General features: G+C 33.8%; 1 protein-coding gene across 1 annotated transcript in view; it reads right to left on the reverse strand.

Moving 5' to 3' along the window:
- The window catches only part of LRP1B (LDL receptor related protein 1B), a 374,764-nt gene that overhangs the window by 202,693 nt on the left and 149,165 nt on the right, over positions 1-22,906 (reverse strand). The window contains exons 22-25 of the mRNA XM_077956546.1: positions 22,273-22,366; positions 16,086-16,202; positions 15,854-15,973; positions 14,012-14,131 (exon numbers count right to left, since the gene is read on the reverse strand). Coding sequence (XP_077812672.1) covers positions 14,012-14,131; positions 15,854-15,973; positions 16,086-16,202; positions 22,273-22,366 — 451 coding nt within the window. The remainder of the gene's footprint in view (positions 1-14,011; positions 14,132-15,853; positions 15,974-16,085; positions 16,203-22,272; positions 22,367-22,906) is intronic.

Raw genomic sequence — 22,906 nt, forward strand, 5'->3', positions numbered from 1 at the left:
TGAGGATTCTTATCTAGACATAAAAGAGCAGTAGTTGTTTATTTGTTTGCTTGTTTAGATCAGGGATGATAGATGTGGCTCTACTTTAACCTGATGCCCTCCATTGACCATTTCTACGCAAACATTCAATGACCTTTATAAGAATATACGTACTGTAGATGGAAAGGTGTGGATTTGACGTTTTCAGTCTTGTCTTTTATTGTGGCTTAGAAATGCAATACATGTTAATTCAGCAAGATGGTTAGTGATCACTTTCCATCTGTCAGGAAGATGCTGAAAATTACTGAGTCACAACATTGAGCCAAAAAAACAAAACCAAGTGGATGAATAATTTTGCAATATCAAGAAGCAGTAAATTCCAGCTGTGAAAATTGAATAGCATGAAAAAAGCTCTGGAATTTAAGGCTGGCCTTCACCTTACACCAGTAGCTGTTGGATGATGGTCATACCATTAGCCAATAGAATCGCATGTAATTGCTGTGGGTTTAATTATTCTAAACTATAATTTTTAGTACGCTCATTTCTTAAATTTGTTTCACTGCCAACCAATAGAGCATTTAGTGCCAACATTTAACTGTATCTCCCCTACAAAAAATCTAGACAATACAAGCTCAGTGGTCAAGTTTCATAAAATAAGACAAAAAAAAGGAAAGCTTTTTCTACTAAAAATTTTCAATACATTGGAGCAAATCACACTGTTAATAAACTTCATTTCTGCATGACAGAGTTATTGAAAGCATACTAAGTATTATTAGAATGAACAGAGGTTCTCTTCTTAATAGTCACTCATATTTTAATCTGTTTAATAATTACTTATTCATCCAAAATTAGAAAGAATAATTTATAACAATAATTCTAAAATAGATTATCTCTACTAATACATCCCCAGTATTGTTTACCCTTTGCTTGTATTGGGAGGAACTTTAGATAAAAATAATGCAGGCATCATTTTTAAAAGCACTATTACAGTTCCTTAAATAATTTGTATAACACATAGAGTTAGAGCTTGAGGAATGTATCTATTCCCCCAAAATATTCCTAGTATGTACCTACAGTGAAATAGATATATACACACAGTAATCTAGACATTATCAAGAAATGTAACGGGAACCTCGAGCCACGTACATATACAAAATCAACAAAATATTTATGCCCTGAAAGACATAATATCACTAATAGCACTAGAAAAGTTTTCAGGAAACAGAAACTACATAATCTAAAAATTAAAACTGTATTTATATTAATTCATTCTGTTAATCAATAATGTTTACTCAACATCTACCGTGTTCCAAAATGAATAACACCATTTTTGTCCGCAATGAGTTCAACCCAGTAGAAGGTTGACCTTGGAGACTCACATGTTTTAGTCTGGATTGACAAAATCTGAAACATATTCATTGTGGAATTATTTACTAGGACCTGAATCTTAAAATCAAGAAAGAGATCAGGAAGAAGCAGTGAGTGGGGAAGGCTTCCTTAAAAAAAGACAATTTGGCATAGATCTTTTTATCCAGTCAAAATTATATGAACAATTTTTCCAGACAAAAAAATTAATCCAAAAAAATTTTTAAAAATGAAGTATTTAAAATTCTTCTCAAATGTGGCCTAAATGTGTCACAGAAAATTCTACTTTTCCAGTAAACCTCACCATGCTTATAGAAAATTCATGAGCACTCATAAAGTGCAATACTGAAGAAAAGTTATAGACATTTTTTAATAGATGACAATCTCCAAAAACTTTCGGTACCAACATATAAACTGAGATCATCTTGGAATCCTGCAGGGAGTGGAATTCCCTTCAGAGTACATGTGCTGCTATCATAGTTCATATTGAAGAAGACAATGTTTTCAAAAGTGTATCATGCATGACACAGATGGAAAGCTGTGGATCACACAATGCACCAGATAGTTCAAACAGTGTGTGAACAAGGTGCTAGATCACCTTGAAGGGCTCATGAGAAAGTTTTGAACTGGTCAATTCTCTTTCATTCTTCCTCATTGTTGCCTTTTGAAAAGTTCAGTCAAGGGTAAAGAGGGCTTTTCTGACACTTAACTAATCTCCGTTTTTAACAAAGAGCTGGGTTTTGGTAGGCTGATGTCAAATTAGAATTGTTTTAAAGTAGAATTTAATAACATTGCTTGTTTTATTGTATTTATTTTTATCTCTAAGGTAAGGCACTAGATTTCTATTTTCTATTATAATCCCTGGACTGGCCTTGGAGGGAGGGTTTTTTCCATCAGTGACTATGCTTAGAATTGCCATTGGCAGGTTTATGAGATTGAAAAGCAGACTGACTTTCGATTTGTTTATCATTGCTCTCAAAGGTCTATAGACACTGTACCCCTATCTTGCTCATCCTATGCCTCCTCACTCACTGTTAGTGACAACAGATAATAATTTTAAGACCATTTAAATACATATTTTTCTGTTAAAAATTACCTATTCCATGAAACCCCATCTCTACTAAAAATACAAAAAATTGCCAGGCGTGGTGGCGGGTGCCTGTAGTCCCAGCTACTCAGGACACTGAGGCAGGAGAATGGCATGAACCTGGGAGGCGGAGTTTGTAGTGAGCCGAACTCGAGATCACGCCACTGCACTCCAGCCTGGGCAACAGAGCCAGACTCTGTCTCAAAAACAAACAAACAAAAAATTACCTATTCCAATATTTTGTATCTGTATCTTACTTCTCTGCCTAATTACAAACTATAACAGGTCAAAGAAGCTGTATTGAGTAACGGTTTGGTATGGGTCTGGAGCCAGATCCCACTGATTCAATTATCTGTTCACCGACTTTCTTTCTCCCCCTCCCCCACCCAAGACAGTCTCGCTCTTGTTGCCCAGGCTGGAGTGCAGTGGCACTATCTCAGCTCACTGCAACTTCTGTCTCCCGGGTTCAAGAGATTGTCCTGCCTCAGCCTCCTGAGTAGCTGGGATTAAAGGTGCCCACAACCACACCCAGCTAATTTTTGTATTTTTAGTAGAGATGGAATTTCACCATGTTGGCCAGGCTGGTCTCGAACTCCTGACCTCGTGATCCTCCTTTGACCTCTCAAAGTGCTGGGATTACAGGAGTGACCTACTGTGCCCATCCCTGTTCACACATTTTCTATCTGGGTGACAATGAGAGAACTCACACTCCCTGAGCTTTATCTCCTTAACTATGAAACAGGAATAATAACAGTGTAGCTCTCATAGGTTGTTGTGAGGATTAAATAGTATTTTATACTTATATGATCATCCACATAAGGCACACAGCCTAATACATAGCACTTAATAAGCTTTCAAAACTATTATTTGGAAAATTCAACTTCTTTGGATTCCTGAAGTTACTAATAAAATGGCTTAATATTTTCAGGTGTTCATTAATTTGTTAAATAAAGAAATATTATACAAATTAAAAATCAATTATACAAGTAGAATATTAAAGAAAACAGATAATACAAACTGAGCCCATTGTTGTGGGATACATTGGTAGCATCCTGAAATGTTAAAGTGCTTGATGCTTCCTCTGCCAAGAACAGGAGGCTCTGGCTTGAGAGTGCCTTGACATTCAACCTTGTGTGTAGTTCTTCAGTGTCCCATTTGTAATACCTGGCTTTGAAATGACATATTCCCAATATTAATTTTCAGAATCATTTGACAAGCTAAGCTGAAATAATTTGTACTTGGACATTACAAAAATTGACATGGTGAATACTGAAAGAAAAAAATATGTATATTTTTGCTTATATTGTATGTAGTAATTATCAGTTTTCTTTTTTCTGACTCAATGAAATATCATTTCCTCAAAAGAAACTCACCAAATAATCAGAGTTTTGAGTCCATAAAGAGTTTTATGATTTCTGAAGGTAGTTTCTTGTGCCGCTGTGATTTCCTAATAGCTAGCCAGTTTTTACTGCTCAGAGCCTGTTTGTATCAAGAATCTTGTGCTTTGGAGATTACAAAGACCACACTGAGGAACTGGACAGTTGTTCCTAACAATCTGCTTCCTGAAGTAGAACTCATTATAGGACTGGGTGTATACTAATTCCAACAGCATTAAGTTAATCTGAAGAACTTCTAACATAGAGATTTACAAAGTATTCCATCATCTGTGGACAATTTTAAGAAATAGCTAGGAATATTCATGTAAGCTATCTAACATCCTGATACACAGATACAATGGTTGACAGACATACCTGTGTGATCTTTATATAGCAAAACCATCATTAATTGAAATTAGGTAATATATTGGATTTCCTGACTACATTTTGTAGTTGGGATTCAGAAACTAATTACCAAGAAGATTAAAATAGAAACAGATTCTACACTTGATTTAAAACTTTTAATCTAATAATGTTCAGAATGAAAATCCTAAAGCCATATATGCTACTAAGTGTTACAGTTTTGTCAATATAATTTACTTGGTAATAGAGGAAATTAGATTAAAACTTTAGAAGTGTCTCCAACAAGTTGAAACAGATTAGATGTTATACTTTTTTTTTTTTTTTTGAGACAGAGTCTTGCTCTGTTGACCCAACTGGAGTGCAGTGGTGCAATCTTGGCTCACTGCAACCACTGCCTCCTGGGTTCAACAATCTCCAGTCTCAGTCCCCCGAATAGCTTGGATTATAGGCGCGCATCACCACGTCCAGCGAATTTTTGTATTTTCAGTAGAGATGGGATTTTGCCATGTTGACCAGGCTGGTCTTGAGCTCCTGACATCAGGTGATCTGCCCGCCTCAGCCTCCCAAAGTGCTGGAATTACAAGCGTGAGCCACTGTGCCTGGCAGATGTTATACTTTCAATAGTTTAATTAATTAAAAAACTATGATAAATAATTTCTAATATTTAAAAATAAATTTCCACAGTTCTGATATGGACTTTTCATTGAGCCTGCCACTCAGCATTTAATATTAATTGTTAGTACACCACTTCTAAAGAATTGATTTTACTGAACTAAAACAATATGCATTTACTTTATATTTTATATTTACACTTACAACAAAATGACTAATAAAACATTATTGTACATATGCACATATTCTGTAACTTTTTATTAATTTAGATTAAATATAAATTATAAGTTTAAATTAGAGACCTGATTGCCTGAGTAAAATATACAGTTCACGTACTATAAATTCTATTAATCAAAATATAGTTTTGAAAACATTAGAACAACTTTAATTTCAATAAATAGTATCACTTCTATTTCTTGTTTTTTTTTTTTTCCCCTCAAATTCCAGTCAAAATGCAAGGGTATATAAAAAAGGAACATTTAAATACTGGGTGTGTGTCTCTGTCTTAGGACATAGAATTGAGAAGGGAAGTGCAAACATACGCACTATATGGTCCACGGGGGTGAGAAACCTTAGGTGTCAGGGAAGATCTGTTCTCTACTCTATTTCTGTGGGCTTGAATAATAATAGTTTTCTTCCTTTCTTTTCCCTTTTTTTTTTTTTTTTTTTTTTTTTTTTGAGACGGAATCTCACTCTGTCACCCAGGCTGGAATGCAGTAGTGAGATCTCCGCTCACTGCAACCTCCACCTCCCAGGTTCAAACGATTCTCCTGCCTTAGCCTTCCGAGTAAATGGGATTACAGGTGAGTGCCACCGTGCCCGGCTAAGTTTTGTAATTTTAGTATAGATGGGTTTCACCATGTTGGCCAGGCTGGTCTTGAACTCCTGACATCAGGTGATCCACCCACTTTAGCCTCCCAAAGTGCTGGGATTACAGATGTGAGCCACTGCACCGGCCGAATAATAGTTTTCCAGTAACTTCTACCTTTGGTCAAAGACAATTTCTTATGAAGATTTCTGAGGACTTTTTAAAATAATTTCTCTCAAGATTTTAGAGAAATAAAAATATTAATTAGAGAGTTAATATTTCAAAGGATAATAAGAGTCTACAGTAACTTACTCTGACATTAGTTTCCCAACAAGAAGTGATAGTTATTTTAAAACTAAATTACGCATCACTTCACTCCCTACTTTCATTATTTTCCACCTAAACATTGAGCACATGACTGGTGGCCTAATTATACGAAAAACATAAGCCAGAAGGCTTGAATTCTAAGCATTAAATTTAAGATTGATTGGACATCAGAAGCATCAACTATACCCCTCTGTTTAGTATACTCAAATAACAAAGCCAATAAATGCCACAGTAATAACTACAACATGTCTTTTGTTATCATTATCATATTATGTCCAAGTGTTAATGGCTGAAAACAGCCTTTTTCATAGCGAAATCTAACACCATTTGGATCTTCAAATTGACGTTAACATATAAGCATTAAGTGTAAGGTTTTTTAAAGTGGTAAAAAATATATATTTTCTACAGATGATGAATTACTAGATATTGGTGTTGAGAGAAACATTAGAATCTTTGATTGTACTTATTTTTGATCACTAACACAAAGCATAATCAATCATATCGGCATGGTACTAAGCAGAACTGAGTAATACCTAAAATTACAAAGGGTAGAGTATTCCCCATGGAAATTGCCAGCCCAAAAGATACTTCAACAGAATCTGCAAAACAGAAGCTTATAATCTAAAACAAAGACAAATATTTTTGTTCCAAAGGTAGGCCCAAAGAGATAGAACTTTTAAATCTCCATATTTCTTACATATTTTCTTCTATAAAATATTTAACTCTTTTTTCTTCACATACTGCTAAAAATCTGCAACTAGTTTTGTATATAGGCATGTGTTATTTTGTAGTTTTAGATAACTGAATATACTTGGCAAAGGATGAGAAAAGCAGCATTACAAAGATGAGTTTTTCAAACAAAAATATAACAGAATATTATTAAATTCCTGACTCAATTCATTTCAAAAATTCAACTGCATCAATTTAGATTTCTTATGAAGCAAATATGGCATTTCCCTTCTTTTCAAACTAATTATAATCCCCAATGGGCAAAAACTTATTTCTCTTATGGCTTTTGCTACAGATCAATCCAGAGTCTAGAATATTTGGCATGCATCCTGACTCATTGTGTAGGCTCCTTTTTAGCTTTGTTCAATAAAATTAAAATTTCACAGTTTCCTGTTATTGTTAAGACAGACAGACGGAAGGAAGGAAGGAAGGAAGGAAGGAAGGAAGGAAGGAAGGAAGGAAGGAAGGAAGGAAGGAAGGAAGGAAAGAAAGAAAGAAAGAAAGAAAGAAAGAAAGAAAGAAAGAAAGAAAGAAAGAAAGAAAGGAGAAAGAAAGAAAGAAACATCAACGAATAATTGCACCTCCTTTTGGTGGAGAGTCAATGCACAAAAGTTACCAAAGTCATTGGATGAAAGCTATGAAAAAACTTAATGTATTCATTCCACTTGGACTATTTAGTGACTCCCATATAGGTCATTCATTTTTCCTATGAAAGCTAGAAGACAATTTCCTGGTCCCATTCATATGGCTAGGCTCTCCTTCAAGGGTTCTATTAGAGCCAAAACATTTCAATGCAAAATAAATGCTATTATACGGGTTCTCTCTCACATACACACTCTCTTCCTTTCTCTTTTTTTCTCTCCCTCTCTCTCGCAGCAAAATATACATACACAAATACATTCACAAATACAAAAAATCATTAGCAGAAAAGAGGAAAAGAATAAATTTAGAAAAACAAATAAATAGGTGAAAGAAAAACACATGATATATCAAAAAATTACCATAAAATGTAGTGATCTAATAAAACTACAAAAAAAAACTTACTGAATTAACAGAAGCTGCTTTACACATAGAAAATAAGTTCCCCACACTACCAAGTTTGTAGAAAAATATACTTATTTTCATTACAACTACTTTAAAAGTTTAGAAATATACCAGAAGTTAAATTATGTTTAAAAGTTTCTATTAAAAAAGATAATAGCATATGTACACATCATGGTTTCAAAGAAGTAAGATAGAACTATGCAATTATTTTTTTAAAGTTTTAGAATTAGATTGAAAATCAATCAACAGATACCAGTCACACACACATACCGGACAAAATGTTCAAAGTACATCCTGAGAAACAGTGATTCCATAGAATGTCATTAACTGCTATTTTACAATTCACTGGGATCAAATAACTATAGAATGCCAAAAAATGGAAAGCAGTAAAACAATATGGTTTTCATTTCTATCTCTCCTATATTATACTGCCCCACAGGCTTTTTTTTTTTTTTTTTTTTTTTTTTTTTTAATTGCCAGTGTGAAAAGCAGAGAAAGTGTCATCTCAACAATGAGTAAGATATTAACCAGAAGTTTTTTTCAGGCAGGTAGAAAATGTAAAGTTCCCTTCTGGATCCTGAGAGATTGTGAAAAGGAAAAAATGATGGGAAAGTTGTAGAAAGATCAGCTGCACATATTCTCGAGACATCAGGGCAGCTCTCAGATTGATATGGGATGAACCAAGACACTGGAAAGATAAGCGTCACACTCACCTGGATTTATCATGGGAAAAGGCCAAGCTTCTAGGAGAAACAATACTGGATGCACACAACATTTTAAAAAATTTAGGAGTTATTTTGTGACATTAAAAGTTGGTAGAAGTTAGAAGTATAAGCTTGAGGCAGTATTCCTGGCTCCTCACAGGACCTAGGAGGTTTACAGGGTCATGTGCTGCTGTAAGGATCTTGGCTCAAGGAGTGTCATATATCAACAGCAACATAAGAGTAAGCAGCAGCTCATCAAGAATAAAGACTTGAAGACAGCGAAACCCACAGGGAGTGAGGATGCCTGCACTTCATAGTCAGATTAGAGCACAGAGTGCAGATCAGACCAAACCCCATCAGAGACGAATGAGTTTCCAGAGACTGTGTGAATAGGAGACCCTTTCTCCTTTCCAGCTGCTAACAGGAAGGTACATAATCCCATGCTCCTAAATATCTAGATAGAGAGATACTGTGATACCATATGTTAGAAAATTCAAAATCTGTCTCCCAGCAGCCTCCCTCAACAACATCCCCCAGCACACCCGCTTCATTCACAAGTCACAGCCACACAGGATAGAGGCACTGAGGATGTTCAGATCATCTGTTTGCTAGTCAAAATATGGTACATATATTTATAACCTACATTTAAATTTGGGAAATACTGATTAAAAATACTACACGGATGTCCTAACAAAATATTTGTAAGTGTGGACCATTTTCCAAGATACAAAATTTAAGTACATTATCTTTACTATATATAAAAGCATGAAGCTTTCCTCCAAAGGTTATCTTGAAACCATGGAACAAACAATTTCTAAATGTTATTCTAAATGGAAGTATATTTACAAAGTACATCTACATACTATATATTGAATTTCTATATGCATATTTACATAGTTGTATAATTATGTAGTACAAGTAAAAAATAATAAATGTGAATAATACATGATCACTTCAGGAGAGTGGGAAGAAGAACGGGGAAGGGAAGAGGAGGATTTTAGTGTTATTGTAGAAATTTAAATGTATTAAAAGAGATATCTTATACCAAATTTTAAAAACTATTAAAAATAGTACACGACACTTATTATATAATTTACATAACATGATACTTGTTATATAACAAGTCTATATGTGTGAATTTTTTTTTTTTTTCTGAGATAGGGTCTGTCTCTGTCACCTAGGCTACAGTACAGTGGTGCAATCATGGATCACTGCAGCCACAATCTCCTGGATTTAACCGACACTCCAGCCTCAGCCTCCAGAGGAGCTGACACTACAGGTGTAAATTTTTAAATATATTTTTTTTCTGCAGAGATGGGATCTCACTATGATGCCCAGGCTGGTCTTGAATTCCTTGACTCAAGCAATCCTCCCGCCCTGGCCTCCCAAAGTGCCAGGATTACAGGCATAAGCCACCACTCCCAGTCTGAAATATTTTATAATTTAACATGTATTTGCTTTAACTTTATAAAAACAGTTATAAGGTAATAAGAGTACTTACAGCTTATAGTTATAACTGTATAGCTTATAACTGTATAGCTTATAAATGTAGCTTATAAGCTTAGAACTATAGCTTATAACTTATAAATGCAAGCTTATAGCTTATAACCGTAGCTTTGAGTAGTGAGTTTCAAATTCCCTGATCACATATTTAAAGGAAAATAAAAGCACGTGTTGATAGGTTCTGTCTTTTTGGTTGAATGTTTTCAGCGTCGTGTTGGGAAAGCCAGGTTGCAAAAGATACAAAGACACTGTAAAAAGTTCAAGTTCTCTTCACGAGCTCTAGTTAGTGTGACTATAGCTAACACATTAATTAAAGATCATTAGCCAAACAGCAAGTTATAAAATGAGATTGCACAAAAGCAGCAAATGAGGTTGAATCAACTTAGAGGCAAGAATCTTCTTTGAAAACTCAGAATTCTAGATTAGATGAAAGGATGCAGGAAAATAAGCAGAAAGCAAGACGACAGAGAGGAGTCATATGGCAGAGCAACAGTGGGTGCTAGAAAGTTGGGGCATGAGTGCAGAGTCGACCACTAGAGACCAAACAGGAAATTGCTGATAAAAAGAGAAAATATTTTAGAGGCATTGAGAATGCAAAAGAATCTAAACTGTAAACTGGGGAGAGAGAACATAATAGAAAGATCCAGATTCTAATACCATCTTATGAGTTCAATTTTAGAAAAATTTCAACTCTGATTTCTAAGCAGACATGTAATGCTAGTATAGTCTGTCAAATTCTTAAATCCTCTATTAGTTCTTGAAATAGAATAGAGTAAGCTGAAGGTGAAGAAAGTTTGAAGTTGAAATTCCAAATAAATATTCTGGAGCTGCTACAATCGGGATATTCTACTTATTTTGGTCAGGCATTCAAACCTGGTGTTTGCCCAAGATTGTAATAAACAGTGCAACAGCCCTATAAGAGCATTCCTCCACGGTCTAATATAATTGTATTTGTGTACATTTTTTAAAACTTGTTTTTCCCTTGGTATAAAGTTTAAAAGAGCAGACACCTTCGAGCAAATAGAAGTGATTTTATATAAACTATTAACAACTCGCAAAATGAATTTGTAACTATCTTGTCATGAACACGAGGCTAGCATAGATTTAAATTTTTACTCAGGCAAAAATAGAGCTCCAAGATGTTCTTTAAAGACCTTTAATAATTTAATCCAAATGTGCCAAATGTACATTTTTACAGATTCATAAATTCAGCTGTCTCAAAAACCAGGCGTTAATAAAATGGGAAGTTATATAGTTAATTTAATTTTTAAAATTTATATCCAAAGTTTCACCAAGACTAAATTATTAACGCTGGTCTCCTACACTATATTGAATTTACATCTATTCAAAGTCTCCTTAAATTATACATTAGCATACAATTTTTTCATAGATTGAACATTTGTTGTTAAAATTGTGAGTACTCATAGACCAAATTATACCAGGTTAAATTCAATAAACATGGTATTTCAGTAAATATAAATATAGAATTTAAAAAATATTTACAATGATTATTTTAATTCCCTACACTATATATATATTTTGTATGTGTTAAGTTACTCTGCTTCATGTTTTTCATAGTGCTTCTCTCTCTCTTTCTCTTGCTTCTATATTGCTTTCTTTACATAATTTAAATAAAAACAAAACAAATTGTTTAAATTAGAATATGTCAAGGTAGAACAAATTACAATGTTCAGACTTTAGAAATGAAATAATCCTATTGATAATGGAACTATAGATAAATACAAACATTGGTGCTGAGAAGTAAGAGATAACAACTAGGTGAACTTCAAGAGCATAATAGAATCTCCCCTTAAACATAGCACGGGTTAAGAAAACTATGGACACAAACTGAAATAAAAATGGATTCTAAATAGAGATCCTGCAAGAGGGAATAGGTTAGATACTCATCCCACACTTAATGCAATCCTACTCTACATCCTGCTAAGTCCTGAGGATATGGGACATGTGAAATAGTGAAACACACCCATGCTTCTAGACAAGATCGGTTCTTAGACATAAGGATACATAACTGAGTCAAACGATAAGGACTTGGCATAACACAGTGAACCTTTGCAAAGTGTTATGTTTCTTTCCCATTCAATAAAAACACCAGAAGGAGAATCATCCCAGGGAGTGTTAAAGAATTAGCATAAACATGTAACATTTCTATATTTATTGAGGACAAAAGCAAACAAGGTGGCCACTTATCCCTTTCGAAAATAAGGGGCATGAAATGCTGTACTAAGATATCACATAGAATTTTCTTTACATTAATTAGCACCTGTGCACAATAAAATTGTATAACTCAAATCAGATGACAACCCTCCATCCTTGCTCCCCGTATGTGTGTGTGTGTGTGTGTGTGTGTGTGTGTGTGTGTACACTGGTCTGGAACTTACAGCAATACTAGTGGCTGGGAGAATCCTATATAACCTCACTACTGAAAACATTTAAATATATTTTTCTCTTCATATGGAAAGAATGAAGTATATTTATGCTGTATCCACAGAGGTTCAAAGCAGATGCTTTGGTTTCCAATAACCCTGGAGTCACATCCCAGTTATAGGACTTGCTAGCTGTAGGACTTTAGATAAGTTACAGAACCTCTTTTTGCCCACTTTCCTTATCAATGAAATAGGGGTAATAAAGAGATTAAGTAAGATAATCACTCTAAAGCTTTTAACATATTTCTCGGGCCATATGGTTACCATCAACTAAATATTCGGTATTGTTGTTACTAAGGTGATTGATAATAATCTATTTGAAGCATATAATCTACCAAAACAGAGTTAAATCATGCTAAAGTGAGGAAAAGGAAAGAGAGGAAAATACAGAAATAACAACCCAGTCCAGAAATTGTTCAGAATTAACAAGTCATTATTTCACTTTTGTTTGGTAAGTGAAAATGCAAAAGACAACAGGGTAAACTAGCCAGTAATATAAACTAGCCCACAAAAGTCCTTGGTAGTTGCTATGGACTAATTGGTGATGAATGCAGTTTGAGGCTTTGTGAAGTAATTCTGAAAACCAATTCTACAAAGTGGTAAATGGTAGTTTTATGATATTGTGGTAAGCTATACTGGTTGCATATTCTAAAGACCCAATTATAAGAAGATAGTATTAGGAAAATCACTTACAGACATGTTATTATTGCCAGCACTTATACATGTAGCTCATAAGTGTTGTTGAAAATAAATGAAATTTCAGAGCACTTAAAGGTTTTTCATTATTTTCATTTTCTCCATAAAAGTTCAATGAAAGTACTGTGGAATCTAGCAAATGCATTTAACACACTTCTATGAAGTCTGGGAGTCCTATCCAGTTTGGACAAACTTTGTCTTTTCTAATCAATTACTAGATGAAATGTTTTTTGCTTATCCAACAATGCCAAATTGGCATATTTGTCTACAGAACAGGCTCAATTAATGTTAATAAATGCTGATAAAATGTATTACACATAGCAAATACTCTTGATTTCTGTCTCAGTGTTAACAGCTTTAAGATAGAATCAAATATATTAAACAAAATAAATATATTCTCCATTTCTGCAATGTCAATCAATAAATTATTGTAAATAAAATTATTTTAAGTGAAAATATTAATGTTTCAAAAGCAAATGCTGGCTTAAATGACCACCGTCATCTACTAATACAGAACAGATGCTTTTTATTCTTTTTTCACACTGTATTCTATTAAAGAATGACATACAGTAATCATTGAATAACTACAGAATCTTAGGGATTTAAGCCAAAAAAAAAAAAAATGAATTCCAGAATGATGTGAATATAGTGTTTCCTTATTTCTATTCACTAAATGCTAATGCTAGCATGTTCACACTCTAATATAAGAAAATAATGGTCTTATTCTACCTCTTTGGTTTATCTTTTATAAAGTTCTGGGTTATATTAAGGAATATTTACTCTTCCATCTTATCACTCCAGGTTTTTTGTAAAGTAGCTAACCTACGTTTTTATGAGTCTGTGAACACAGAGACAAAACCTTTTCAGGTAAGACCTCAGTTTCAAAAGAATTGTGTTCAAATTTGCTTCACTGTGGTTATTGCAGATGATGACCCAAAAACGGAGAGAGAAGACCCAGAGTCACAAACACTCACCGCAGTTGGCCTCGTCTGATGCATCTGCACAGTCTGGATCCTCATCACAAACCCACAGCTTGGAAATGCAATGTTTCGTAGTCTTACACTGGAAATAGTCTGGAGAACAGCTGTTTTCAGCTTAGGAAGAAAACTGCTATTAAAATGTAGCTTTGGAGAACATATTTATTTATTAAAAACAAATTTTATAGACAAATGTTTAAGACAGTTTATCAAAAAAAGTATTGTCTTTAAATTAATAGGACTCTGAAGGTGAGGAATTTTAACTTTTAATTTCTTATGAGATACTCCTGATACCCTCTCCAGTAAAAATAAAGAAAACATATTTTTGCAGTGATACACTGATAAATATCAGAGTTTTCAAAAAAACCTGTTGATTAGATATTTGAACACTAATTTTAAGAATTAAGAATTCAGGGACTTTCAAAATAAGTCTTCTTCCAGAAAAAAATAAGAATTCATAGGTACACATTTTTGTAAACTCAAAAATACTAAAATTGGAAGGCATTAAGTGAATAAGGAAATAAAAAGTACAAAGTTTATCAAAATGTCTAGGAATTGTGTTGAGTTTTATACGTATATGGAGTCTTGCTCTGTTGCCCAGGCTGGGGTGCAGTGATACGGTCTCGGCTCACCGCAACCCCCATCTCCTAGGATCAAGCTATTCTCCTGCCTCAGTCTCCCGAGTAGCTGGGATTAGAAGCACCTGCCACTGTGCCCAGTTAATTTTTGTATTTTTATTAGAGACACGTTTTCACCATGTTGGCCAGGCTGGTCTCGAACTCCTGACCTCAGGTAATCCACTTGCCTCGGCCTCCCAAAGTGCTGGGATTACAGGCGTGAGCCACTGTACCCGGCCTGTGTTGAGTTTTTGAGGGAAGTGGACATCCAACTTAGACTGTAAACTGCATCACAAATCCTAGTCAGTTCAATGCATCATCTTCTAGAATGGCTAACCATAAAGAACTGGTACTGACTTTATTCTGAATGCACCCTCTTAATCAAATTGCTGGATGACTGCACATTATTTACTGATAAAATTTTAGAGGAATAAAATAAAACTTCAGCAAGACAGAAATGTTGACATTTCATTCAATGTCTGGCAGTTCTGTTGAAGCCCTGAAACTTGACAGGTGCTCCATTGTTCACACAATCTGAATGTGTGAGTGCGTGTGCAAGCATGTGCATGCCAGCCTATGTGCATATATATGTACATGGTATAAACTGTTTTGCCTTCCATTTAACATAATTTGAATTTTGATGGAAGATGGAAATATGAGATGAAAAGAAACAAAATATTTTACTATCATTGTTTCAAATAGTTCATTAAGATATGTTAAATAGAGCATTATTTAGAATTTTGTTGAAGTTAAACTTTTGTTAGACTATTTTACCCAGATTTTATATGTCTCTTCATGAGTACAACATGTATTTCACGGAGAAAAAAACTCTCTAATTAAAAATAACTTCAAGAAACGAATTAATCGACAGAAGTAAATTACCTTTATCTACTTAATGTGGGCAAGCATACATTTAAAAAAACATAATCAACTGTCATATTGTATTTGATGCTTCTCTTAAGGATGATGTGGATGAATGAATGTTGTTCATGTTTGTCATAATTTCCAGGTAGATTTTAAAGTAAACTTGCCCATATTTTCATTTTCTCTATTTTTATTTAGAGCTTCTATCCCAGTTGGCACCTATTTCTAATTATTTGACCATAATTTATTTTTAATTTATCTACATCATATGAGTTTATGAAGTACAGTAATAATTTTTAGACTTATTTTAGTTAGGAGTCAAAGTTAAGACAAGACAGAGCATTTTGAGCTGACTTACGACAGTCTCTTTCATCTTCCTCATCACCACAGTCATCTTGCCCATTACATCTTAAGTTTACTGGGATACATTTCTGGTTCTTGGTACACTTGAATTGACCTGACAGGCAGACATGTGTGTCTAGAACATAGAGAGAGAGGAAAAAAAAAATATGTGTCTGAATTTAAATCGCACAGACATAATCAGTTGAGAATTAGACTTACGTTCATTAGTTAGGAATTTAATCACCTACCACAGTTGAGTTCATCAGAATTGTCTCCACAATCATTCTCTCCATCACAGATGAAAGCTGGTAGAGCACAGAGTCCAGTCCCACACTGAAATCGGCCTGGCTGACATTTAAATTCAGCTAGGGGAGAAAGCATAGATATTGTGGAATGGCAATCTTACCTCACAACTTCTTAAACAGAGACTTTCTGGCATTCAAGATATTTACTACAATAAATATATCCTAGAACACAATGTGAATGTCTCTCATCTCGATAGCTATCAGATTCAAATATTTAGCTTTGAGCAACTCAGATGGCTTCCAGAAAACATTTAATAAACCATACTTTAGAAGGTACGAATTAATAACAGACAAATATTTTTTAAAAAAATTAAAAAACAAAAGTCTCCTAATTTTAATGAAGTGATATTGAGAGGTTACGTTGCAGAATGAAATTTATTGTAACAAAAACTGTTATTCCAATATCATTTTTTGAGAAATAATTTCTCCTTGATCACTTGGCCTATGGTGTGTGTGATTTGACCACAATGCATATTCTTTCTTTTCTTTTTTTCTTTTTCTTTTTTCCTTCTGAGACAGAGTCTTGCTCTGTCGCCCAGTCTGGAGTGCAGTGGTGTGATATTGGCTCACTACAACCATTGTCTCTTATATTCAAGCAATTCTACTGCCTCAGTCTCCCGAGTAGCTGGGATTACAGGCACCCACCACCACGCCTGGCTAATTTTTTGTATTTTTAGTAGATATGGGGTTTCACCATGTTGGCCAGGCTGGTCTCGAATTCCGGACCTCAGGTGATCTCCCCACCTCAGGTACCCAAAGTTTTGGGATTACAGAAATGAGTCACTGCACCTGGCCCACAATATATATTCTCTAGCACAATGTAAAGCAAATGTTTTCTATATCTATCACATTTTAAATCAGATTTATTAATAATCATCCCTATAATCCTATTATTATACAAGAGAACAATATCTTATAAATGGCAAATATTTTATATACTATACATATATTATAACAAGTAACTCCTAAGTGATAATGCATTTTATCTGATCGTATTATCTAGGAATAACAATAATAAGGCAGGATCTGCTGAGGATCTACTATGTGTCAGGCACTGGGCTAGACCCCTTCACATACAGTTACTTTTATCATCTCGTCAAAACATTCTGATTTTGGCATCACCATTTTAGCAATGAGTAAACTAAATTTACTGAATATGAATAATTCATCTAAGTATGCACAACTTTTAAGTGTCAGACTCTGAATTCAAATCTACTATGGTGTTTGCAATAAAACACTTATCTTTTGACTAATAATTTTAATGCACATTACTGATTTTGAGATTAATATTATCTTTATTAGCGCAAATCAGTGAATCAAACACTAATAAATAGCATTTAAACTTTTTTGATAAATTATGCTTTTATAATTACAATATTACATAAAAATCTAAGCATTCTTTTAAAAATAACTCTATATATGGTTTGCTTCCATAGAAGAGAGTTCTAAAATGTTGACAGTTATTTGCTTCCAATCTATAATATTTGTTAATAAATCATACTAAATGTTTAAACTGAATGACACAATTATCTCATACTTTAAACATGTGCCTTTCTTCTATTTCATTTTGCTTTGTATATAATTTTCTTTAATACTCCTTTGCTATCAAAACAACTCCCCACCAGGAAAAGGGTTGCAACTATTAAAGGAATGCTTGGAAATAACTTGGAAGCCCATCTGACCTTCAAATCTGTCTCTAGAATAATCTTAAGTGTATTAGATTATTATAAGAAACATTATAACAAATCTGTGATGCCAGAGAATTTTGATGCATCCCTCCTAACTACATTTATATAAATAACAGTAGGTAAGTTTGCAAGTATGGGACCCTGGGATGAGACTTTCCTGTCTTCTCAGGTGAAGTTATAAGTATTGCCAGCAGCTCTTATTGTCTGCAGGAATTGATGACGCATCTACCCGAAAGTGAAATCTAAGCATTCCGTAGACTCTTGCATATAATTTTCTACTTCACCATGACTCTCAAGTAAAGTATCATGCCTACAGATATTCAAAGCTGTTACCCCATCAACTACAAGTAAATGTTTATTTGCTATACTAAAAGAAAGCTCACAGAGATAATGAAACCAATAAAAACATTAAAGACTACTGAAGAAAATATAGAGGGAAAGTTCCAGACATTAGTGTAGGTAAAAACTTTTTGGATATGACTCTAAAAACACAGGTAAAAAAAGCAAAAATAGTCAAATGGAATTACTTCAAATTAAAAAAAAAAAAACTTATATACAGAAAAAGAAACAATCAACAGAATAAAGAAACAATCTATAAAATGGAAGAAAATATTTGCAAACAGTACATGTGCTAATGGGTTAATATCCAAAATATATAAAGAATACCCAACAGTAAGAAAAAAAAAACTCATTTAAAAATGAGCTGAGGATTTGAATAGGCATTTCTTTAAAAAATTATACAAATGGCCAACTGATATATTAAAAAATACTCAACATCACTAATTATCAGGAAAATGCAAATAAAACCACAATAAGGTATCATCTTATACCTGTTAAGTTAGGCATTGTAAAAAAGGAAGAAATATAAGTGTTAGCAATGATGTGAAGAAAAGAAAACATTTATATGTTATTAATTCCTATCCTGACCACTGAAAGTTTCTCCATATTAACAAGAAGGCATCCATACTGTCTGATCATGTGTTCACTGCAGTAGCATTTTCATTTTCTTTTAAGAACTTTTCCTTTGCAATCATAATTTTGCTGAGTGATACAAAAAGCATAGCTTTTGGTATATCTCGTGTTTTGAGATGCCTTTCTTGTATTTCATTGGTAGAAATGTAAATTACTACTGCTATTTTGGGTAACAGTATGCAGGTTTCTCAAAAAATTAAAAATGTAGTGACCATATGATCCAGCAATCCCACTACTAGATATACACAGGCATACCTAGAAGATATTGGAGGTTCAGTTCCAGACCACCACAATAAAGCAAATATCACAATAAAGCATGTCATACATTTTTTTTTTTAGTTTCCTAGTACATATAAAAGTTATGTTTATACTATACTGTAGTCTATTGAGTGTGCAATGGCATTATGTTTAAAAAAAAAAACTGTACAAAATTAAATAGAGTTAGGTAGGGCCTTGCTCTGGATTAGGCTTTGGCTTAAGGAACTGTTGTAGATGACTTCATCTTCTATCCTGACCACTGAAAGTCTCTCTACATTAGCAAGAAGGCATCTGTACTGTCTGATCATGTGTTCACTGCAGTAGCATTTTTATTTTCTTTTAAGAACTTTTCCTTTGCATTCATAATTTTGCTGAGTGGTACGAGAAGCATAGCTTTTGATATATCTTGTGTTTTGAGATGCCTTTCTCACTAACCTTAATAATCTCTAGCTTTTGATTTAAAGTGAGAGACATGAAATTCTTCCTTTCACTGGAACACTTAGAAGCCATTGTGGGGCTATTAGTTGACCTAATTTTAGTATTGTTGTGCTAGAGAATAAGGAGGCCCAAGGAGAGGGAGAGAGAGAGGGAACAGTGGGTTGGTAGGCAGCCAGAACACACACAATATTTATTGATTAAGTTTGTTGTCTTTTATGGGTATGGTCTGCAGTGTTCCAAAACAATTACAATAGTATTAATAATATCAAAGAATATTGATCATATCACCATAACAAGTATGATCATAATAATGATAAAATTGAAATAGTGTGAGAATTACCACATTGTGACAGAGAGACAAAGTGACCACATGCTGTTGAAAAATGTCACCAATAGACAATATTGATGCAGCATTGCCATAAACCTTCTGTTTGTGAAAAATACAGTATCTGCAAAGCACAGTAAGTACAGCAGAATAAAATAAGGTATGCCTGTATAACCAAAGACAACAAAATCATTATGTTGTAACACTATCTGCATTCGTTTGTTCACTGCAGCTTTCTTCACACTAACCAAGATATGAAATCAACCACAGGGTTCATCAGTGGATGAATGAATAAAGACAATATGGTATATATACATGAGGGAATAATATTCAACATTTTAAAATAGGAAACCCTGTTATTTGTGACAGCATGGATGAACCTGGAGGACATTATTTTATGTAATACCATCCAGGCAAAGAAAGACAAATACCACATGATCTCACTTATAAGTAGACTCTAAGAAAGTCAAACTTATAGAGACGGAGAATAAAATGACGGTTACCAGAGGCTGGAGATTGGGGAGATTAGTAAGACGTTGTTCAAAAGACACAAAATTTCAGTTAGATGGAAAAAATTACTTCAAGAGATCTATTGTACATCTTGTTGACTATGGTTAAAAGCAATATATTGCACACTTGAAAATTACTAAGAGAATAGATTTTAAGTATTCTCAGCACAAAAAAAAGCTAAGTATGTGAGGTAATGTATACGATAAATAGTGTAATTTTGCCATTCCACAATGTATACATATATGATAAAATTATGCTATATACCTTAAATATATAGAAATTTACTTGTCAATTAAAAATGTATATATTAGTATTTAATCAAAACAAGGATCATAGAGAAGCTCTTAGATAACAGATGTCTCTTAGACAGCAGTGACTCAAAAAGACACTAAAGTAATATTTGATGACCATATATTCTGAAAGAGGTTAAATGTGCAAAATTCCTAATACTACATCTGTAGTTAATTTTTCATATCAATGTGGTTCCAGGATGAAATTTCAGTCAAAATTACAACTAGAGGTCAGGAGTTGCAGGTCATTATAGTGAAATTTTCTCAGAGAACAGTGAATCTAGACAGGAAAGATCAACTTCTTAATTAAAGGACTAAACTAATATATTCATTTTTGTTTATTTCTAAGAATTACAAATATAAGTTGCATTTAGTGTATTTACTGTTATCATAGAAAATTTACTTTATTGTGGGGAAAGTAATAACTTTCTCTTAATAAGAATCTCAGTAAGGTCACCCAAATAATTTATTCATCTTTTGATATTCCTTTTAACTTAATAAGCTTTTTGAAAATAATAATTCAGACATTATAGTATACCTATCCCACAGAGATACTACTCTTTATATGTTGTCTATCATAGTAAAAAACAAAAACTGTATTTAAAAAATCAAAGAGCAGTGAATCTTTCAGAAACATAAGGATTATATTAGAAAAGCAATGACTTTTATAATTTTTTTCTTTTTCATTGATTTGATTACTTACTGCTTTCAAACATATATGCTATATGAAATAATTTCAATGTGTGACAGACTTGGGCATGACCAGAGAGATGGAATATAGCCTATCTAAGTAACTATCTATATACCCTAAATTTGAAAAAGCTTTATAATAAGGTGGTAGCAAGCTCTACAGTAGAAGGTAGCCAGCTTTTTCTGTTTATTTGCAGTGCAAGCCTAAGGATTTTGAACTCAATTTTCAAGGCCAAATCATGGCAACCATGTACTGGGATGTTGAGGGAATTATCATGATTGACTACGAGCATCTCTAACCTGACAGTGAAGTATTGGAGTGACCGACAGAGTGAAGTACACAAGACTATCAAGGAAAAGTCTGCTGATGTCTCATTACAACCAAAGTTACCAACGATTGCTGAAAAAGCAGCAGCTAACCACACCAATTACAGTCAAATGCCAAACATAATTGGTAGTCACTTTAGAGCAATTGCTAAGAACAAATTAAATTACCTAATGGCAATCTAATGATTTATATTGGAAAAATCTGACTTTGCTGACAGTAAAGTTGAGAAATCACATTTCTTAAAGATAAGATTTCAGTCATTGAGTGACATTCTGGAAACTTGCCCATTTTTTCTTCTAACTTGGTGACATGTTAAGTCAAATTAATGCTCCTTATTACCCTACTGATCACTACATGAAATAATGTCATTATTCCACAAGTAATCAAATTTGAGAAACAAAATCTAACACAAATGGTTGATGGTGCCATTCTAAATGTAACAGTTATCAGAGAGATAATCAAAATATTGCAACAATTTTTATTTTATTTTTAAATAATGGCATTTAAAATTTTTCTATTTCAATTTTGGAAAAGTGTCAGAAGGCAATACTTTAGGTGTAGTATCAATTTTCCAGGTCAGGGATATAAAGGACTCTAAACTCTAAATTTCAACATTTGCCAGTATACTCACGACAGTCATCAGGTTCATCAGATCCATCACCACAGTCATCCACAGTGTCACATTTCCACCAGAATGGAATACATTTGTCAGTTTTGCAACGAAACTTTAAAAAGAAAAAAAAGAAAAAAGAAAAAAAATGTTGAAGAACCCAGTGCCTATATACTGGATATTTTAAAATTTGGCAACATAGCCTAGTCTACATTTTTGCTGCAAATGTTAACAACGGTGATTTTGGAGAATTCCACAATAGGAACTAGTTACACAACAAGTTATAAGATGATCTTCCAGGAGAGCATATTGTTCAGGAAAACCTCTTGAGATGACCTGCAAACACAGACAAGCTCTCACATTTACATGTCTAAAGAGCTACTTGGTTTTGTGGTTTGTTGGCTGGCTGGTTGGTTGAGATGGGGTCTCCCTCTGTCACCCAGGTTGGAAGGCAGTGGTGTGATCTCAGCTCTCTGGAGCCTCAATTTCTTGGGCTCAAGAGATTCTCTCACCTCAGCCTCTGGAGTATTTGGGACTACAGGTATCTGCCACCTTGCCCAGCTAATTTTTGTATTTTTTGTAAAGACGAAGTTTCACCATGTTGCCAAGGCTGGTCTCCAACTCCTGGGCTCAAGTGATCCTTCCACCTAGGCCA

The sequence above is a fragment of the Macaca mulatta genome, chromosome 12, assembly GCF_049350105.2.
Source record: "Macaca mulatta isolate MMU2019108-1 chromosome 12, T2T-MMU8v2.0, whole genome shotgun sequence".
Lineage (NCBI taxonomy): Eukaryota > Metazoa > Chordata > Mammalia > Primates > Cercopithecidae > Macaca > Macaca mulatta.